The sequence below is a fragment of the Carlito syrichta genome, unplaced genomic scaffold (genome assembly GCF_000164805.1).
Source record: "Carlito syrichta isolate Samal-C Ts95f unplaced genomic scaffold, Tarsius_syrichta-2.0.1 Scaffold309088, whole genome shotgun sequence".
Taxonomy (NCBI): Eukaryota; Metazoa; Chordata; class Mammalia; order Primates; family Tarsiidae; genus Carlito; species Carlito syrichta.
In genome coordinates, this window is record NW_007253184.1 from 1,232,056 (window position 1) to 1,253,792 (window position 21,737).

The 21,737-nt window shown below is 35.3% G+C and overlaps 1 protein-coding gene across 1 annotated transcript in view; it reads left to right on the forward strand.

Annotated features, from left to right (window-relative positions):
* The window catches only part of LOC103269106 (cGMP-dependent protein kinase 1-like), a gene marked incomplete at its 3' end in the record, with an annotated part of 1,006,822 nt that extends 985,823 nt beyond the window's left edge, over positions 1-20,999 (forward strand). Inside the window, exon 6 of the mRNA XM_008066679.2 lies at positions 20,922-20,999. Within this exon, the coding sequence (XP_008064870.1) occupies positions 20,922-20,999 (78 nt within the window). The remainder of the gene's footprint in view (positions 1-20,921) is intronic.
* Between the last annotated feature and the right edge of the window lie 738 nt (positions 21,000-21,737).

Genomic DNA, 21,737 nt, shown 5'->3' on the forward strand with positions numbered 1-21,737 from the left:
TCTGAGGTCTCGCTGCCCAGGCGGGTCTCGAACCCGCCGGCTCAGGCAATCCACTCACCTCAGCCTCCCAAAGGCGTGGGATTACAGGCTGAGCCACCGAGCCCGGCTGTAAATATTATTTTTATGATGTAAGTTACCATTGTATTATAAAAGTGAACTTATAGTTAATATAAAATGTTTAATCATATTATGTTCAGGAAAATTAGTGAGATTTCAACTAATTATTTTTTAAAAAGCAACTATTTTACATTGCTGGAAATAGGAAAATAAAAATGCAGAAATGCACCTCAACCCCTTGTGGCCCCACTTAAATGAAAATATGCTAATAAATTAACCACCAGAGCTTCCCCAGTAACCATGTTCTTAAAATCTGTGTCACAACACTGGCTAAATTGGACATATCTCCATAAAGTAGGCAACAGACTTTATGTAATTTTAGATGACAAAGGTTCTGTCTTTTTTTTTTTTTAGTGGTGGATGTCTGCAGAGACATCGTGATATAGCCTGTGGGTGCAGGAAGTTGAAGCCAGCAGTATGGAAGGCAGGTCCTTATCTTTAAGGATGCATGCCAGGGTAACATTACCTTGTGGGGGTTTTACCATGCTTAGGATCTGGGCTTCATCCTGGCAGGAGAAGAAACTGGGTCTTATATTTATACCCAGGATACTGTCAGTACTTTAATGTTTAGAGTAATATACTAGAATCACTTGGGACTAATATATGAATCCAAATGCCAAACCAGTGCTTTTTATTGTGTATGGGTGTCATCCAGATGTGTGACTGTCATGTACACATCTCAAGTCCAGACTTCTTTCCTCTTGATATCAAGACACCTGGAAAGCAAACACTTTCATGTGAAGGTTGTCTGGTAGCTGTTCATTTAGAGCCAAAAGAAGTGAGCTCATCTAAAAATGTAATTTATTCAAGTGGTCAAGGTAGATAAAATATACCTGATAACAACAGCACACATCTCTCTGATGACCAAAAAGTCCTTGACCCTCAGATCTGTGATTTCCAGCTTGCCAGTACACATTGCTTATGTGTGTTTTCACTTAACCTTCTCTTTCTGTGTTCCACTGCTAAATGTATCTTTTCTAATTTTGTTTTGTTTTGTTTTTTTCTTCCTTAGCTACAGTCATTTCACTTTTTCAGGTATTTAGCTATTCCCGGTCTTGGAGACAGTCTGTCTTCCAATTCTGTGCAGATTTAGCTACTGTTGTTTTTTTTTTTCACTCTATCACTACAACAACCATTACCAGTAGTGATATTTACTCAGAAACCTTAAAATATGTATGAAGCAGTTGTTGGGAAGTATGAAGGTGCAGGAGTGTTTCTGGGGTATCTATTTAATGGGTTTGCACAAGTGGCTGACACATTGAACTACTACTATACCAGCTAGGAAATATCCTTTGCTATTAACCCTCTGCTTGCTGCCCCAACTCATTCCTGGGCCTTGTAAACTTCCTCATGATATAGGACCCTGTGGCAGCCTATGTCCTGTCTGGTTAGTTAATGCACTTAAAATACTAGTTATTAAATATTCTGTATAGTATATTGGGTATTAGCTCCAGTAAATATACTAACTTCACTTTCTGGGAAGAAGCCTTTCTTTGTCTCCTAATCCTTGAGAAGCACTCAGCCTCACCAGTGCACTGTTTCTGAGTAGTTAAATGGCATATTGTAGAGTGAAAAAGGAGGCAGAATCATAACCTCAACTCTGAACAAGACCTCTCTCAAACCAGTCTAGACAGAAGCAAAAAATACCGTGAAAACTGCTTCTTCCAACATGTGAGGAGCCCTTTTCTCCCTCATGCAATTTAAATTCTCTCTACTTTTCCTCTTTATTGACCTCAATGACTTAAGATGCCCTTTAAACTAAATAGTACCTTCTCAAAGAGAAATGTGAAATGTATATTTTAAAATCCTAGAGAAGTAAAATATTGAATGAATTCTATAGACATTTGACTTGCTCCACTGTTTATGTTCTAGGGTTCATGAGAAACTGTGATTAATCTTTCTTTTTTAGTTTTGAGTACTGTGTTTATTTTGGTAGAAACTTCAAAACATTTATATTTCAGGTGGTGACTCTGAAACACTAAATTGTGTGATTTCTCCATGACATATTTCATAATCTGTCAGGCCAAACAATTTTCAAGTTCTGCCAAAGCTAATTGCCTTTATAGATCAAATTGTTAAATTTGAGTTATAGTTTAATTATGTAGAATGAAAATGCTTGTATGTCTACTCAATAAACAGTTTTATTCTGTTGTGAAATAGATCTGAAATAAACTGTTTTTTAAAAGAGATTTTTAACATTTTGTGGGCTTGCCTTGATAACACTCTTAGTCAGTATGCTATGTGTGTTTGTATCAAGAATTTCTAGGAAAAAATAGGAACAGTTTGAGTTCCTCCTGTTCAATTTGGATGTCTTTTATTTCTTTCACTTGCCTAATTGCTCTGGGTAGGGCTTTCAGTGATATACTGAATGGAAGTAGAGAAAGTGGGCATCTTTGTCTTATTATAGATCTTAGAGGAAAAGCTTGCAGCCTTTCTCTGTTGAGTATGATATGTGTGTGGTTTCATTGTATATAGCTTTTATTGTTTGAGGTATGTATCTTCTATGAATAATATGAGAGTTTTAATCATGAAGCAATGTAGAATTTTGTCAAATGCTTTTTCTGTGTTTATTGAAATTACCATATGGTTTTTGTCCTTAATTCTGTTAATGTGATGAATCACATTTATTAATTTGCTATGTTAAACCATTCTTGCGTGTCTTGAATGAATCTCACTGGATCATGGTGAGTGGTTTTTTAATGTGCTGTTGAATTCAGTTCGCTAGTATTTTATTGGAAATTTTTGCATTTATATTAATCAAGGATATTTGTCTATAGTTTGTTGCTATAGTTGTTTTCTTGCTTGCTTTTGGTGGCAGGGTAATGCCAGCTTTATAGAATGAGTTTGGTAGAAATTCCTCCTTTTAATTTTCTGGAATAATTTGAGATTAATTGGTATAGTTATTTTTTAAATGTTTGGTAGAATTCATCAGTAAAAACCTAAAGGCACTGACATTTTCAATGGGAGAGTTGCTATTACTGATTTAATCTTGTTACTAGGTATTAGTCTGCTCAGATTTTCTGCTTTTTCATGATTCAATCTTGGTAAGTTCTACATGCCTAGGAATTTGTTCATTTCTTCTAGGTTTTCCAACTCGTTTGCTTATAGTTGTTCATAATTTTTTTATTATTTTATATATTTAAAAATCCTAAAAATACCTTCAAAAGATTGTTAGAACTAATAAATGAATTCAGTAAAGTTGTAGGATACAAAATCAACATACTGAAATCAGTAGCGTTTCTATATCAAACAGTGAAGTATCTAAAAAAGAAATCAGGAATCTAATCCCATTTATAATATCTCAAAAAAAGATACCCAGGTGCAAGGGTCCAGCCCCTGCCGGGTCGTGAGTTTTCCTGAAGGAGAGACAGATAGGCGAAAGACAAAAATAATATACTCAGACACCTGCTTGCTGAACAGGTGATATTTAATGTTGGCTAACAGAATGATACCATTTGTAAAAGGGCAAGACAAAGAAAATTCCTTTGCGTACATATCCTTTAAAAGTTACCACCATCTAATGGTCTTAGCAAAAAACAAGCCAAGAACCCTATAAACATTCAGACAATGAGTCTTATTCATAAAGCCAAAAATGATAGTATTAGTCTAAAGTCCCGAATTACAGTCCTTGAAATGTCTCGAGAAAGTTTCCAAGTGCACATTTCTTCATGTAGCAGTAGTTTTCCTTCTGGGGCTTCTATGACCTTCAGAGCTTTGTAATCGCCTCTCTTGTCCAGGTGTCTTCATTACTTTTCTCTTATCCTGCAGTGTTTATTTCTAAAGAAAACTCAAAAGAAGCTTTTAGTAATGTTTCCCAGGCCCCCAAAGTTGTCTGTCTTTAGTTAATTTATCATAAAAGTATAATATAATTAGTATATTATGAATTCAGTGAAAACCCACTCTATAAATGTTAACTTAGAATTTTAACTATTGAATTAAGTAAAAATCTTAACAGTTAATCTTCATCCTAAATCTGTGAAAACAGTGTTATAAATCACCTACATAACTCCTAGATAAGTGTTAGAACTTATAATGAATTCATAATGAGCTTACTATAAACTTGTGCTTCTAAAAAACCTTATGTCTAAACACTAAACTACATAATTCTAAATCAAATAAAGAGTGAATATACATATATCATTTATTACTTAAGCTATATCTAGTAACTTATAACCAAGTGAAAGAAAGCATTCTTGATGTGCTTCAGAGTTTAACCTTTGCATATGTTAGAAAAGGCCAAACAGCAAAGTGGGAAATGGAAAAATGAACGATGACATTTCCAGGTTAGCTGTGAGTACTTCACATGAACATGCCATTTCCTTCTTCCACGACTGCACAGAATTCTTCGGCCGTACAAAACAGCAAAGGTGGAAGACAGAAGGGCCTCAGCTTCCTGGGCTCGCTTTGTGGCTGGGGGTTCTCAGAGCACCTGGACTTTGTCAATCAGTTGGGCCTCCAAGACTGGCTCCCAACATCTCCCCCTTTTTTGTTTTTTAATATGAAGTCATGAAATTCCATGCTTAGTCAAGAGATGTTGTTCTTCAATGATTTGAAGATGACTGGAAATAAGCATAATTATAACAAAATTATTCCTCCACAGATTCCCACATTGATTAATATAGACAATGATGATTTTTGATTGATAAATGAAGAAATATTGTTAAAGGTTGATTGAGCCAATTGGGTGGACTTGAATTGTTTTTCAGCTGAACTAATGTCTTGTACTTCGTGATGAAGTTTGGAAAGATCCAAGCTTATGTCAGAATGGTTCCAAATTCCAGAGATAAGATTTTTAATCTTATCTCAGGTATGAATAGATCTGTTTACTTGGAGAGGTGTGACACAAATCTATTTAAACTCTGGATGGCATCACAAGGCCAATTTAATTTTCAAGGTTACAAGTTCTTGTCCTATAATCAAAATAGCCTCTTCTAATGCATTAACTTTACTTTCTAATTTTTGGTCAATAATTTCTTGAGTTGCTAAAGCTAATGAGACACTTTTGGATAACTGATCTGTAAATGTAGCAGTATGTACTTCTTTAGTTAAAGCTACGGCTGAAACTGAGACTGAAGTAGCTATAGTTGTTAAAGCTATAATTCCCAAAATCAAAGTTGCTACAAATCTTTTTAGTCATGACAACACTGAGTTAACCTCATACAATGGTTTTAAACTATATTCATCGTACCAAAGAGATGGAAAATTTACAGGAACCATCAAATAAGAAGGCTGTTTAAGAATCATAAATTCTCTATATGAATTAGAAAAAGACAATTAGTTAATTTGAAATATATACAAAAAATTTGATATTTCTGTCCATCAAAAGAAATTATTAAAGATTTATAATCAGTGGATACTAAAAAGGCATAAGAAGATTGCAAACAAGTTCTTATATTATATACAGTTTGTCCCTGTGGGCGATGCAAAACTATGGGTTTAGTAGCAGCTAAGGCTCTCCAAATATTAGGTTGGATAGCCTGTTTGTTTCTAATGAATGTAGTTAAAATTGGAGGTACCCACCCATTAGTATGAGACTTGGGGGAAATGATTATGGCTTCTGAAGTTTCAGTAGTGGAATAAGATTGTAAATTAAGACCCCAATCATTAATGGAAATGGCAGAATCAGGTAAATAATATATTACTTTAGATAAATATGTACATTTTCTTTAAACAGGATATTTAATATTTGGCTGAATGAGTAACTAATCTTTTTGTATTATTAGAAGTATAAGTGGGCACATTAAATGGATGTGGGGTCCTGGTTGCCAAGACTGAGTTAGATTTTTCAGGCATTAATAGTTTAAGAAACCAATTATTTCTAGGGTTATTTTGTTTGAGAAGAAAAAAGAGTTAACCCTCCTAGTAACTGGGTAGAATTAGTAAATACAGTGATTACCTCATTATCCCAGGTAATGTGTTGAAACATCGGAGGGTTGAGCATATAAGCCCAATAAGTTTTATTTAAATTATCTGTATTTTTTTGTTGTTGTTGTTTGTTTTTTGAGTTGGAGTCTCACTCTGTCACCCAGACTGGAGTGCAGTGGCTGCTCCCGGCCACCGCAACCTCGACCTGCTGGACTCCAGCGATCCTTCCGCCTCAGTCTTCCAAGTAGCCGGAATTACAGGCATGTGCTACCACGCCCAGCTGATTTTTTGATTTATTGTAGAGATGAGGTCTCGCTGCCCAGGCGGGTCTCGAACCCGCGGGCTCAGGCAATCCACTCACCTCAGCCTCCCAAAGGCACGGGATTACAGGCTGAGCCACCGAGCCCGGCTAATTATTATCTGTATTAATATGACTCACCTGAAAAGTAAGGATAACCATCATAACAATAAAAACAGTAGAGGGAGTAAGAGAAATATTTTGAGACTGAACCAAATCCTTTGCGTTACGTGTCAGCACTTTCAGCTGTCCCCAAGTTGGTGGTTTGTAGATTTTCGCAGAATGGTGGTAGGGGTGGGAAGTTGGTCATTTCTAATGAGGTGGTCCAGAACCCAAATAGGTGAAGTAAACTTTAGGCATTCTGATGATGAAGGGCATGGGAATTGGTAGCTGCTAGTAAAGGAAAAGCAAAAAATTATGTAGCCTCATAAGCAAGAGCATTGCCTTTAGATAATGGACCAAGGAAGGGCAGAATGAGCATGAATAATGAGTAGCATAAACAGGTTCTGTGCTAGCACAAATATGCAATTGAATGGTCTGTAAAAGAACAATTACATTAGTGGGAGAGGAGGAAGAGACAACGTGAAGACTAGCAGTTTTTAAATGACACAGTATACCTGTAACATAATGTTAGTGTCGAGATTAAAATGTTTGTTTGTTTGTTTTTTTTTTGTAAAGACCTGACAAGCTGCAAACAGCTTAACTCGTTGAGTGGAATTATAATCTGTTTGAAAACAAGAAGTAACACCATTAATAACAGAAACTGCTGTTTCAGAAGAGGAGCCATCTGTAAAAACCAAGCTAGCATTTTGTAGAGGTTGAGCACTGGTAACCTGAAGAAAGATAAAAGAATGATTTTTTGCAAAAGAAGTGAAGAAGGAGGATAGTGGGAGTCCACTTGCCCAGTAAAGTGGGCTACAGCTAACTGCCACACAGGGCACATTTTACAAAGCCAAGTTATTTGAGGAGCAGTGTAAGGTATTATAATTAAAACAGGCTTATGGCCAAAAAGCTTTTTGGCTTTTACGCATCATATTTGACATACTTAAGCCATTTTTTAAATGCTTGAACCTTCTATTTTTTTTTATACCCCTTTTCTCTTCCTTTCCCTTTCCCTTTTTTTTTCAAACAAGCCATTTATTATAGAATAAAAATGTACCATACAAGATTTTTCCTATACAATTCTTTCTCTTTCCTTTATCCTTTCTTACTAAAAACATACCTTATACCAAACATCTTTATTATGCTCTTCTTGACCTCAGAGCTTTAACTAAAGCAATAAGTTTATATGCAGTGTAAGGGCTTAGATAGAATTTAACATAGGACTATTAGGAAAATCCAAAGCTAAACAAAAGGCACCCAAAAAGCACAATGGTTAGGGCAAAGAATAAAATGAGTATGAATTTTGTATATAATGTCCCTTTCCAATAATGGAGCTGAACACGGCACAACAAGGAAGGAGTGTTGAAACATTTTATATCCCAGAACACATGGAAGTAACGGCATAGTGAGGGGCCTGAATATAATGTCCTGCACCCCACAACCAAAAGGAATAAATTTAACCATGGAGGTGAACCAAAATCCTTACACTATAAACTGTAAAACACTGGTGAAGGAAATGAAAGAAAACAGATATAAATGAAAAGCTATTCCATGTTCATGGACTGGAAAATTAATATTTTTAATATGTCCATAATACTTAAAGCTATCCATAGAGTAAATGAAATCCTTATTAAGCTACCAATGGTATTCTTTGCAGAAATAGAAACAACAATCCTAAAATGTGTATGAAACTGCAAAAGACCCTAAATAGTCAAAGCAATCCTGAACGAAAAAGAGCAAAGTTGGAGGCATAACATTACCCGACTTTACAATATACTAAATAACTGTAGTAACCCAAACACCATGGTATTGGCATAAAAACAGGTACATGGACCAATGGAACAGAGAGCCCAGAAAGAAAGCTACAAATCACAGCCAAGTGATTTTCCAAAAAGTTGACAAGAGCACAGACTGGGGAGTGGACAGTCTATTCAATAAATGATGCTGGGAAAACTGGATATCTACATGCAGAAGAATGAAACTAGATGTCTCCAAGTCACCAAAGGCAAACATAAACTCAAAATGGATTAAACACTTAAATGTATTTAACTAAATATAAGACTCCAAACTATGAAACTACTAAAAGAAAACATAAGGGACATACTTCATGACATTGGTTTGGGCAATGATTTTTTTGAATGAAATCTCAAAAGCACAGGCAACAGCAAGCAAAAATAAACAATTGGGATTACATCAAACTAAAAAGCTTTTGCACAACAAAGAAAAAAATCAACAGAGTGAAGAGACAACCCACAGAATGGAAGAAATAATCCTCAAATTATATATCCAACAATGCATTATATTCAGAGTATATAAGAAAACTCAAACAACTCAGTAGAAAAAAAACCTTGATTAAAAAATGAGCAAAAGACTTGATAGTCATTTCTCAAAAGAAAACTTACAAATGTCTAACAGGTATATTAAAAAATGCTCACATCACCAATTATCAGGAAAATGCAAATCAAAACTTCAGTGAGATAACACCTCACTCTAGTTAGAATAGTAATTATCAGGAAAAAAAGAGAGAAAATAAGTTTTAATATGTGGAAAAAATATGATCCTTACTGTTGATGGGAATGTAAATTAGTACATCCATTATGAAAAACAATATGGAGGTTCCTTAAAAAATTTAAATAAAGAACTACTTTATGATTCAGTAATCCCACTACTGAGGAGAAATACAAAGAAAATGAAATCAGTGTGTTGAGATAATTGCACCTCCATGTTTACTACAGCACTATTTACAATAGCTAAGATATGGAATCAACCTTAGTATCAACAGTGGATTAATGGATAAATGTGAAGTATATATGCAATATTTTTCAGTGATAACAAAGATAAAATTCAGGCATTCATGACAATGTGGATGAACCTGGAGGACCTAAACTTAAGTGAATAAAACCAGGCACAAGAGGACAAATACCACATGATCTCTTAGGTAAAATTTGAAAGAAACTGATTTCATAGAAGTAGAAGAGTAGCATATTGGTTACCAGGAACAGGGGAGAGTAGGAGAAAGGGAGGAGATAGGGAGAGGGTACAAAGTTACTTTAAGATAGGAAGAATAAATTCTGGTATTCTATTGTACAGTAGGATACTACAGGTAAGAATAATGTATATTTCAAAATAATTAAATGAGATTTTGAATGTTCTCACTACAAAGAAAGAATAATAATTGAGGTGGTAAATTTGCTAATGACTGTGATTTGATCATTACACAATGTATACATGTATCAAATTATCACATTGTACTTAGTAAATATGTACAATTATTATATGACAATTAAAATTAAAACATAAAAAAATCCTGAAAGAGAAACCAGGTTTTGAAAATCTATTTGGGGCTGGGCGTGGTGGCTTACGCCTGTAATCTCAACACTTTGGGAGGCTGATACAGTAAGATCACTTGAGCCCAGGATTTCAAAACCAGCCTAAACAACATAGTGATACCTCATATCTGAAGAAAAAAAAAAAAAGCTGGCTCTGGTGGTATATGCCTGCAGTCCCAGGTACCGGGGAGGTTGATGCAGGAGGATTTCTTGAGTCCAGGAGTTGGAGGCTGCAGTGAGCCATGATTGTGTCCCAGCATTTCATTCTGGGCAACAGAATGAGATCCTGACTCAAAAAATAAATAAATAATAATAAAAGAGAGAGAGAGAGAGAGAGAGAGAGAGAGAGAGAGAGAGAGAGAAGGGGAAAAACCATTTGGAAAATGGTATTACTGAAGAGTTCAGTTACAATCAATAAAACCCAAGCATTTGTGGAATTTCAGCCCAGGTTATTTATTTCTTTGTCTGACATTCAGGGTGAGGATTCAGTTAGTCCAAGCAGTCACTGCTAGGTCAACAGCTGTCTTTGAATCATAAGCTCTGAAGGTGTTCAAGAGGCTTAAAGGATAATAATGTGCTTTCACTACCAGACACAAAGAACTGAAGAGTGTTTGAGATTCAGAGAAGGAAACCAGCAATCAGTGTCAGTTGTACAAAAAGCTGCATAGTTTTCTTGCACTGTGAGAAGTGCTAAATTTAAGTGTAGAAAATTAGGTATTTGGATATACCAAAATGTAAATATAAGGAATTGCATTCTGTCAGAATGCAGGAAGGATGAAAGGAGGATTGAAAAGAGAACACAGGAGAACTAGATGAGAAAACAGAGGTGAATGAGTTAATATGTTGTTTACTTAAATGGGGATTATCCATCCTTTTGAAGAAGGACCAATTCAAAATGGAATGGCTTTTCAAAATGGAAATGACTCAAAAAAATTTTTTAAATCTAATTCAAATGCTTTTATTGGTGAAAAAATTTACTAAGGGTGATTGAGGTAGAAGCCAAGATATGTCACTGTTCTTTAGCTTTTGTAAGGAAAGTATTTATTTTATTAAACTAGTATTTGTTATAGTAGGGGATATATTTTGCATTATCGTCTAATATATACAGAAGGATTCACACAAACACAACTCTTATAGATTATACTTATTTTTACTGTATATGCCTCACTTAATGTTTTATATTCCACTATATTTTTTAAAAAGATACTGTTTGTGGCCCTCTAAATAAATGTGTTGATAATTTTAATGGGTTGAATTGAGCAAGAAACTCACAGCATACACCCAGATGGAGTTATGACTTTCCATAACACCATGAGAATGCAAAACTGCCAGGAATTTCCGTTTATTGGTGACAGTCCCATCAGTTCCTTTAAGAAGCTCTATTTTGGCCCATTTCATAAAATCTGTATAGCTTTGTGTCAACTCCAAACTGCCTGAGGAGCAGTCATATAACAATTCTGACTTTCAAGCATCCCATTGCCTTAGTACATTCAGGTGGATGTCACAATTATTTTCTAAGTTAAGTTTATATAGTTCCAATACTACTTGCTCTGGGTACTTTCACATATATCTTTCAGAAACGTGAGATCTCATAAGAATCAACCCCAGCACCTTCCTATGGCAAGGTTGAATTTTGTATCTTTGAGATTTGACCACTGCTGGTCAGGATGAATCTTAAGTCTCCCTGGTATTCTAGCCTCACAAAGTCTATCCTAGCTAGTGGGAGTCAGGCTGATTTATAGAGCAACCCCAGGGGGGTTGGAAATGGAAATACAAATGGAAACCTCAGTAGAGACAAGGTCCTGGTAGCACCATCAAGGCAGATAGAAATGTAATGTTTCAGGTAGTAAGGACAAAGCATAAACACCTAGTAGCTAGAATATATAACAGGACAAAAATGAGCAAGGAAAAGTTGAAGATGAAATGGATGGATGAAGAGTGCTACAGGCATGTGAGGAGTGTTTTCATCTAGGGTTGTTTTGACATGAAGGAGTATGCCAAGGGATAACTGTGTAGACATAGATTCTCAGCAATGGAGGTGGCACAGACTCATACTTGTGGCATGGCTCTTCGTGTCTTAAGTAGACTTGTTGAGCTAGGCAAGTTTGGTATTTTGAGGGCCAATGATAGGCAAATGTTCTATCCAGAAGTGTTACAGATCACTGTATTTGGTGAAAAAAACGTATTTTTCATCTACACTTGGGTTTCTACTAAGGTGTGTAGGTTATCTGAGGGTTCTGTAAGTCAGCCCTTGCAGAGTGGAGGGACCCAGTTCATAAATGACTATAGCTCTTCTTATTTAATACATTTTCAGTCTCAGTGGCATGATGGTCCTTGGGGTTGGGATAAGGGCTCTGGTGGTGGTGATCTTGAAACTCCCAGTAGGGTAATCCTGGTGAAACTCCTAGGCTTGTGCATATGTTTGCTGTGTTCTGTTTTTGACCCTTTATAGTGTATTTCTGTATTCCTTCTAGTCCACAGGGCATTCACTGGGATAGCTCTAAATTTAGAATACAAAGTAAGGTTGAGTGAAGTTTACTACTGTGTTTTATTGTGATAGAGAAAAGAATTATGAAGAACACACGAAACTTTAGATTGTTCAGAGAGTTTGAAGGTCACTGGGTTAATGATATCAAAGTTGGAGAATGGCCCAGTAAACATAAATCCATTCTATTTTGTGAGTTGTAAGGTCCAGTCACTCTGACTTTCTTATTCTTCTCTATGTAAATCAGTTGCAATCACCATCTCTGTCCCTTCACAAATGCTGCTCCCTGTGCTTAGAAAGCCCTCACCCTTTCTTCACTATCCAGCAGGGCATTGCTGCCAACCTGGGAAAAGCTATGTATTATATATCATACATTATTTGCATAAATTTTATCTCTTTACACTAAACTTTTCCTGAGAATAGTACTGATAATTTACAGTTATATAGTGTCAATGTGATAGACTCATTCAGTACTCACAGCAATTTGTTTATGGAGGTATGATTATATTTTGCAGACAAGAAAATGGCACAGGAGAGCTAAATGACTTGTTTAGATTTCCAGAGCTGGAATTTGTAATCAGGCAGTCTGCCTCCAGTGTCTGCCTGTTTGACCACAATGTTGTACTATCTCTCAAGTTATTGACCATGTCTTATAGAACTTTGTAACTTCAGCACCAAGTACAGTGTCTTATTCATAGGAGGCACACATAAATAGTGTTAGCTTAATTAATGAAATTAATGAAGACCAGACTCTTCTAATAAGAGCTTGTCTCTCATTTGCACTTGAAGTTCAGACTTGGTAAATGAGGATTTTGCAGTTTGGTCTGAGCAGATTTGGAGCCAAGATGTTGTCTAACTCAAAAGGTGTGGAAAAATACTAGATCTAAATAAAGGGAGTGTCCTGACTAGCACTGAAATTGAAAAACTATAGTAAGAGAAATGTGTATCCCAGATTATCCCAAATGTCCAGTAGATTGAGATAGGGTGGTAGTCATGTAAGGAAAGGAAGTAGTTACAAAAAATATTTCAGGCTTTGATTTGTTCTTTTGGAATCCTGGTTAATTTATGTGTGGTAATAAGAGGAAAAATAAATTTTCTTTCAGAGGATAGGAAGGAGAGTATATTAAAATTGTAGGCTTACTGTGGTTAGTAGTTTTCATAGAAAATACTTCATAACAGAATAAGTCCTTTTGACAATTATTGTTCTATGAGAGAGAAATGGCTCATTTATGACAGCATACATACACTCAAAAACTATTGTTGCATTTGTTCTGTGATGAAACTATGGTGACCATGGATGGCAGAAGAAAAGCAGAAGACCTGGTTTTCAAGTGTGACCACTGGCTCCAGAATAGATTTTAATTCAGATTCCAGGTCACCAAAAACAAGGGAGAGCAATGTGGAGAATTTTGTGCCATTATAATGATTAGCTTTCAGTCTTTCTTGGTACCCCTATATCATCTTGGTCTAGGCATACCTAATGGGCAGAGCTTTGCCAAATAGAGGAGTACTGAGTCAATAAATGCCCCGTTTGTTCCCTACCTAACTAACACATTTTGTGATAAAATAAGTTGTTTGATGATACTGTTCTCCATGAAGAGGTCTTGTCTTTGGAGTAAATTCTGGCTATTAGAGAGAGGTAAGAATCTTCTTTGAGGATTTCACTGATTTCAGCTTCTGAATGGCAGATTCCAATATATGCTTTTAAAGTTATTCTCCATCTTGATGCCACACTCTTTTTCTGAGCTATAACTATCTTCTGAAAGTATGAGGTAGGAATCGTGACCCAAGACCATACTACTCTTAACACATCAACTTTCCAATTGTTATTCCTTGTTTCAAACATTTATTAAATATTCAGTTATTCAGTTTTTAACTGAAATATATACATGTATATATATGTAAAGTAGACCAGCAAAGGTATTTTATAGTTATTGCAGCTATTTTTATAACCAGGTGATACCATAGTGGTCTGTATCACCTATGCCTTAATCATTAGGATGATGTAATTAATGAATGCTGTGTGCTTTAATAAAAACTTAAGGATAATTCCAATCTTAAATGTAAGTAAAATTAAATATAAAGAAAATAATGATACAATTTCAGGCTGAAATAACTTAGGGTGAGAATTTATTCCAGAATGATATATGATAATAAGACCTTGTCTCTCATTTGCACTTGAAGTTCAGACTTGGTAAATGAGGATTTTGTACTTTGGTTTGAACAGATTTGTATTAGTTTACATTATCTGAGCTCAATGACAGATTATGTTAGAGCCAGAGGCTAAAAATAAAATTACTAGTTAAAATGCTATATATTTTTTTTTTTTGTAGTTCATAAGTGAGTGATTGGGTATTCATGCATTTGTGTTATATGTGCCACCCTCAAACATTGTTATAATGTTGGCCCATTACTCTAACAATGAAAAATATATAGTATATTTGATAATAATAAATATGACTGTTATCTGACAAAAGAAACTAAATCATATATATTCACCAGGGAGCCACCACTAAGGCCTCCAAGTGCCATAAGCCTTTGTTGCACTAAGCTTTTGCTAAGTATCATCAAGTATGTGCAGAATTTTAAACTGTCTAAATGTGCATTTGCATATTAATGTTGAACTCTGAGAACTCAGAGACCCACCTATTAACAATAAAAGTCATACCTTTTTTTTTTTAAGTGGCAATGGAAAGATTGGCTTTTCCTAATTCACAAGTTCTGGGAATATTTTTCCAAGTCATTGCCTTTCGGGAGACATATTGCTTAATTTAGACATGCTGTCAGTTTTCTTTTTCTATCCTTCCTTCTAGTCTATGATTTGTAACTCAATTTTCCCATCAAAGTGAAGGATTTTGGGGCAAATCTATCCTTAATTCAGTCTTCCTTCAATAAGCATATAGCAAATTCCTATTTTGTGCTAGACATTGTTCTAAGTGAAACAATGGATATAGCATAACCAGGTGACAGGGAGGGATCACAGAAATCATACAAAGGAGAGAACATTTCAGATCATGAAGGATGTGATTGGAGGGTTTTTTTTCCTCACAGGAGGCTCAGTTGTGCTGTAGTTTACGGCTGTGCCAGTTATCAAGCAGTTGTTAAAGTGTGCAGGAGCATTTTGGCAGCAAAGTTCTGGATAACTTTCTAATGATTATAAAAATACTAAATAGGAATGTAAGCTAGAATGTGAATGGGATTGGAGGACACATTAGTAAGATTAACCAGGAAAGACTATGTGAGGCCCCAGTGATGAGAGCTAGATAATGATCAAGACCTCTTAAGGAGGTGTGCTGTAGACAGAGAGCCTGGTGAGTACAAAAGTTCTAGCTCTGCACAGCATGCACAAGGAACAGAAAAAAAACAAAAAAAACAAAAAGCAGTAGAACCAGTGAGGATAAGAATGGGAAGGGGCATGGGTGGGGTCAGAATAAGAGAAGTTTTTAGAGGACATAGTAAGTTGCTTTTGATTTTATTTGTAGCAAGAAGTCATTGGAAGTTTTTAGGCAATAATTTCAATTGATTTATTATTTGAAAGTTACTTTGATTGCAGTGAGAATGATATGTGTGATGATGTAAGGAGGTGGATAGGCCAGAGACAAGGAGATCAGATAGGAGGACATTACAAAAGTCCCAGATATGATTTTGTTTGGGATTAGTGACATAACAACGAAGATAGTGGAAGAAAATTGGGCTTGGCACATGAATTGGAGGTAAAAGTCTTTCTGATGGACTGACTAGGGGCAATGCTAACCATGGGGATTAAGGAAGAATACTTCATGTATGAAGTTAATATTTTTTAGTCTCTACTGTGTTCCAAGCATAATATTAGATACTAGAGATAAAGTGTGGACAAACTAAACACAAGTCTTTGCCTTCACAGGACTTAAAATCTGGTAAAAAGTAATCATACAAGTAAATAAGTAAGTATAAACTCAGAAAGGGGCAACGAAATAAAGCTATTTGGTGTTGTAAGTTCATAGAATGGAGAGTTCTAAGTTAGCCAGGGTGTGTGTATGTGTATGGTGGTGAGGGGTGGATATGCCAGGTCTGGGCTAAGGCTAAGATCTGAAAAAAGAAATAGGATGTAACTAGGTGAGAAGTAGTGGGAGTATGACAGTGAAAGTTCTTAGACCTTGGGGCATCACAGTTGAGGAGCCAACCTCAGAAGGCAAATAGGGCTGAAGGGCTAAGTGGGAAAGAGTAAGAAGAGACTGGAAACTCAGGCATTGAGTGGACTATACATGGTCTTGTAAGCCATGTTTGGAGATTGACTTTTGTGCTAACAACTATGGAAAACTTTTAAAGGAAACTGTCTAATTGCTAAGTTTTCCTCCTGTTCTAAATTCTATATGTTTCTATGTTTTAATTTGAAATATGAAAACGGCAGAGCTGCCAAGTGACTTTCAAAAAACAGTGAAACTGCTGGCATTTGATTAACATAATTAGAGAGCCTCTCGAAGAATCAGCATGCATGATCATCTTCCCCTCAGGAGCAATTAAACATTTCAGGATAGCATAGTCATTACTGCCCTGGTGTTATGACACAGTGAACATTATCTTTTCTAAACTTGCAGTGCCTTTGGCCACCGTATATAGGCCCTTCTCTGGAATCCTGGGTTTTATGAGCTTATTGCAGCATGGAAATATGTTTAGTGAATGTCTGTGTAGGTAAACAAATAATTTATGTGGCAAATGTGGGTGTTAAGTTATAAAAAGCCATATCAGATGAAATTAAGAGGTGATTAGATACTTTTCATGAATTAAATAACTAGACTATGTCTGGATGTTCCTGCCAAACTCCCAACTCTTTTAGTATGAAGAGATTAAAAAACATGAAAGATTTAGAGCAATTGCTCTCAGTTGCGGGGCAGTTTTGTTTCCAACAGGGTAATTGGCAAGGTCTGGAGACATTTTTTATTTCTACAACTGGGATTGCGATGGTGCTATCATCTAGTGGGAAGAGCCCAGTGATACTGCTAAACTTCCTGTAGCAGAACTGAATATACAGAGCGGCTCCTCACAAGAACTATCTGCCTCAAAATGTTAACAGTGCTGAGGTTAAGAAAACACTTACCTTCACCTCTTTCAATATATTACAAATTACTTTCTTAAGGGGAATAAGTATTTATGGAGAGGGATATGCTTTTTAAAAGGAGATGGATTAGGAGAATAAACTTAGATGAGTTTCAAATTCTTCAATTTGTGGTGGTTTTATTTGCATGTTTCAGTTTCTTCCCAAATAACTGTATACCCACTAATACTGTGTGATCATAATAAGCTACTTATTCTCTTTCTGATGTGGCTTTCTCCTTCTGAGCATCAGTGACCTCCTCTTTATCTGTCAGTTGGAGCCCAAGAAGTCTCCTTGGAGAAGCCCTTGGAAAGAGTTAGAGTTCCCCCATGTAACCTGCTCTTTCACATGTGTAACTCTGTACTTATATATAATAAAACATTTTTCACATTGGATTATTTTGGAGTTTTTGAGTGGTCTTGAGTTAGAGATCAGGGGAGAAACAAAACAAAGAGCAAGATAAATGGAACTAAAAGATTACCATTATTACTAAAAATCTGGGTCAGAGAATGTAGCTTAGGTGTGTGAGCCAAATAGACTTCTCAAACTGGTCCTTGTCATTGGGCAGAATTACCTGTCCCATCCCACAATCTCAGACTGGGGAAGCTTTCATTATTGTGGAGAAAAGAGACTTTCCCTGGAGAAGCAGCAGAGAATGCCAGTCCTCTGTTTGAAGCTTCCTCCTCTGAGGAAGGGATGAAAATACATAACTGATCGACTAATATGAGATGAATGTACATAGCTGATTAGTTTTACATTTATCAGATAAATCATGCCATCTTCTGTGGTCAAAGAGAAAGGGACTCAGGTTTACTGACTGAGCTTCATTCCATAGAAGGAACCATCAAGAGTAGAAAAGATGTTCCCCCTTTCCCCCCCACTGCTATGAACTATAACTCTGCCAGCTTTATCTACTACCTTTGCTATCCAACTACTAGTCATGTGAAACTATTTAAATTTATTAAAATTAAATAAATTTTAAAATTTAATTTCTCAGTCACACTGATCATATTTCAAGTGCTCAGTAGCCCCACGTAGCTCGTGACTATTATATTGGACACTGTAGCTATAGAGTGTCTCCACCATTAAAGGAAGATCTACTAGATGGTGCTATTATGAGGTTTTGTCTTACTCATCATTGCATTATCTTGCCTCTAAGAAGGCCTCACTTAGAGGCCCTCAAAAATGTTTGTTGGGTGAATACATAGAAGTACACTATTTTGATTTTTTTCATGTTGCCCATGCATTTAATAAAATTTGACTTCCTTTCCTGATTTAGAAAGTCTTTATAAAATAAAAATAGGTGGATACTTGCTTAACATGAATTTTTCAAATACATAGAATAGATCAAAAGACAATATCATAGATAAGTATAAAGTATTGAAATCATTTCTACAGTCAGAAAAAAGATGATGTGTGCCCAATGTAAACAAGACTTTACAAATATCAGTCAACTTAATTTCATTCTTATTTAAATTTTAAAATATTAGTGAGGCTGAGCACTTTTTCATGTGTCTCTTGGCTGCCTGTATATCTTCTTTTGAGAAGTGTCTATGTCTTTTGCCCACTTTGTAATGGGGCTGTTTGTTTTTTTTTCCTTTCAGCACATTTGAGTTCCTTGTAGATCCTAGGTGTTAGGCCTTTGTGAGATATACAGTTGGCAAATATTTTTTCCCATTCTGTGAACTGTCTCCCTGCTCTGTTTCTTTTGCTTTGCAGAAGCTCCTCAGTTTGATGAGGTCTCACTTGTCTATCTTATTTCTTATGGTATGGGCACTTAGGGTTCTGATCAGGAACGTGTGTGTGGTAGAGCCTCTTTTTTTCCTCCTGGCAATTAGTTGCCATAATGAAAGTGTGTTATAGAACTAAGTCTAATTGGTTTTCCTGAACTTTTAATACTATCTTTTAAAATCCATCTTTTCTTTTTTCTTTTTGTTTTATTTTAAAGATGTGGGGCACAATTGAGGGCTAAGTACACAAATGTTGATTATGCAGGTACTCCAGTTGATGAGGCTTGCTCCTCCCTCCCCTAGCAATTTCCCTTAACTACCAATCCCATCCACGTCCTGGCAGTTTCTCACTACCACCAATCCCCTTCCCATAGTGTTATGATAATTGTTCAAGGTTCACTGATAAATGAGAACATATGGCCATCAAATTTTGGGGAAAAAAAAATATATATGTATATATATATTTACTTGACCCAATTTAAAGATTTTGGTCTTTAAAACTTTATGTCATAAGAATCTTCCCATTCTAATGCAGCACGACATGAAAATCAAACATAGATATCTTGTTAAAGAAAGAAATTTATGGAAGAATATGCATTTATAATTCAATTTGAATTTGTTAATAATTATTTGTAAGTATATGTATGTTTGTATCTGCATGTGTTTAATAACATAGGAAAATGTTCTGAAGGGTATATACCAGACTGTATCTACAATATACAATACAGTGGTTGAGATTTGGGGACGAGAAAAAGGAAGACCTTCTTTATTTAAAAAAAAAAAAAAAAGCTTGTTACTAGGAAAATGAATTACTTCTGAGTAAAACAAAATAGTAATTAGGTAGTACATTAATTTTCTAGATATACTAAGAAAATTTTGCCTCTTCTCAATGTCAAGTATTAATTAATGGCAATTTTAAGAGTGAGTAGAATAAAGTGTTAAGAAAAAATGGTATTGAAGTACATGGATAAATCACAGCCATCATCCTAATGGATATTGCATGTAAACCATGAAATCTGTTTCCTAAGGAGTGTGCAAAATAATGTTTTATTTCCCAAAATATGGTTCCCCTGATATGCTGAGAAGTATAGGGCCAGATGGCACAGTTCTCATTTTTCTGTTATACCTCCTGACCCAGCAATATACTCTCTCCAATCTCTCCTTATAGAAATTACTTTTCTTCATTGCAGAAGTAATCTTCACCCTGAGAATGGACCTAGTGATGGTGTCCAAATTGGAATACTGATACACTGACTGTGATACTCCTCTCACACCCTTACCTTACTCCTTGTTTTGTAGTTTATGAGCTATAAAATATCAAAATCACTTTGTTAAATGCTGGACCAGAATTCAGTCCATAAAGTTAAGACATTCTGTTTGACGGGGCCAAATCTAAATTGCTGCAGCAAGGACACGAAAGCATGAAATGGTGCCCTAAAAAGTAATAGGGCCATTTAACTCACACTAAATGTCAACCTGGTTTTAAATGAAGATCTTTAGATACCACGGTAATCTTCTTAGAAAAGAAAAAGTCTGTCATTATGAGAATATTAAAACCCAACGAGAATGACAAATAAATAATATAGAAAGAGCAGTTTAATTAGCAGATCTATTTTATTACATGCTCAGTTGACGGGAGAAAATATTTTCATCAAATAATTAAAATGAATGTATTTAGAGATATGAATGCAATCACCCCAAATGGCATTAACAGAATAGTTTTGAAAATGAAAATTATAGATGTGATGTCTTTGTAATTATTGCATTTATTGACTATTGTTCATTCTTAAATTATGGTGGATTTTAGACTTGAATAAAATTCTATCAGGATGAATGCATCCCTGGGACTGTTGAAGACGTTGAGCTGTTTGGCATGTCACTCCTTTCTTAATGTTTTTTTCTTACTCTTTCTACTTTTCAGACCCACTATGAAAACGGGGAATATATTATCAGGCAAGGTGCAAGAGGGGATACGTTCTTTATCATCAGCAAAGGAACGGTAAGCTTTGGTGACATAACAGTAATGAACTAGGGGAGCCTGGGGTTGGTCAGCAAACCTGGTAGGAACAAATGTGCAGAGAGAGTTGTGTTGTATGAATTTTTTCATCTTTTGACACTGATGGTGGAATATTTGAGGGCTGATCTTCCAAAAGCGGATTCTGGAAAAAGATAAAGTATAACTTTGAAGACTAATAAGTAGCCTACGTGCTAATAACCATGATACTAGATGCCACTGATATATCTGCATGAGTAAAAAGATCTCCATAATTAAAACAATGTCGTAAAAAAAACAACACTTAGATCACTTAAAAAACCTGCCCAGTTATTAGAAGCAGTGATATTGCTATAAGGAATCATCTGAACTTTGAAATCAGATGGCCTAAGCTTGAATTCTGTTATGAAAGTTACTTATTTTAGCGTTTTTAGGCAAGTTGCTTAACACTCAGAGTGCAAAAAAGATGAAAATATACTCATATTTTATTGTATTTTCATAAAGAAATATTGACTAGATACTAAGAAACTGAAAAGTGACAAATTAAAGAAGGGATAAATTAGTGTAGAAAAAAATTAGTGAAAATTATTCTTTATTTCTTATGTTATTTTAGTTTTTCAACAAATGATTTTATACTTATCTGTACTTTAAAAATAAGAAATTAAGTGAATTGGAAAATGGAAATTTATTTAGAGCAATTCTATACTATTATGTTACTAAAAGCACTTTAAATTTCTTTCAACA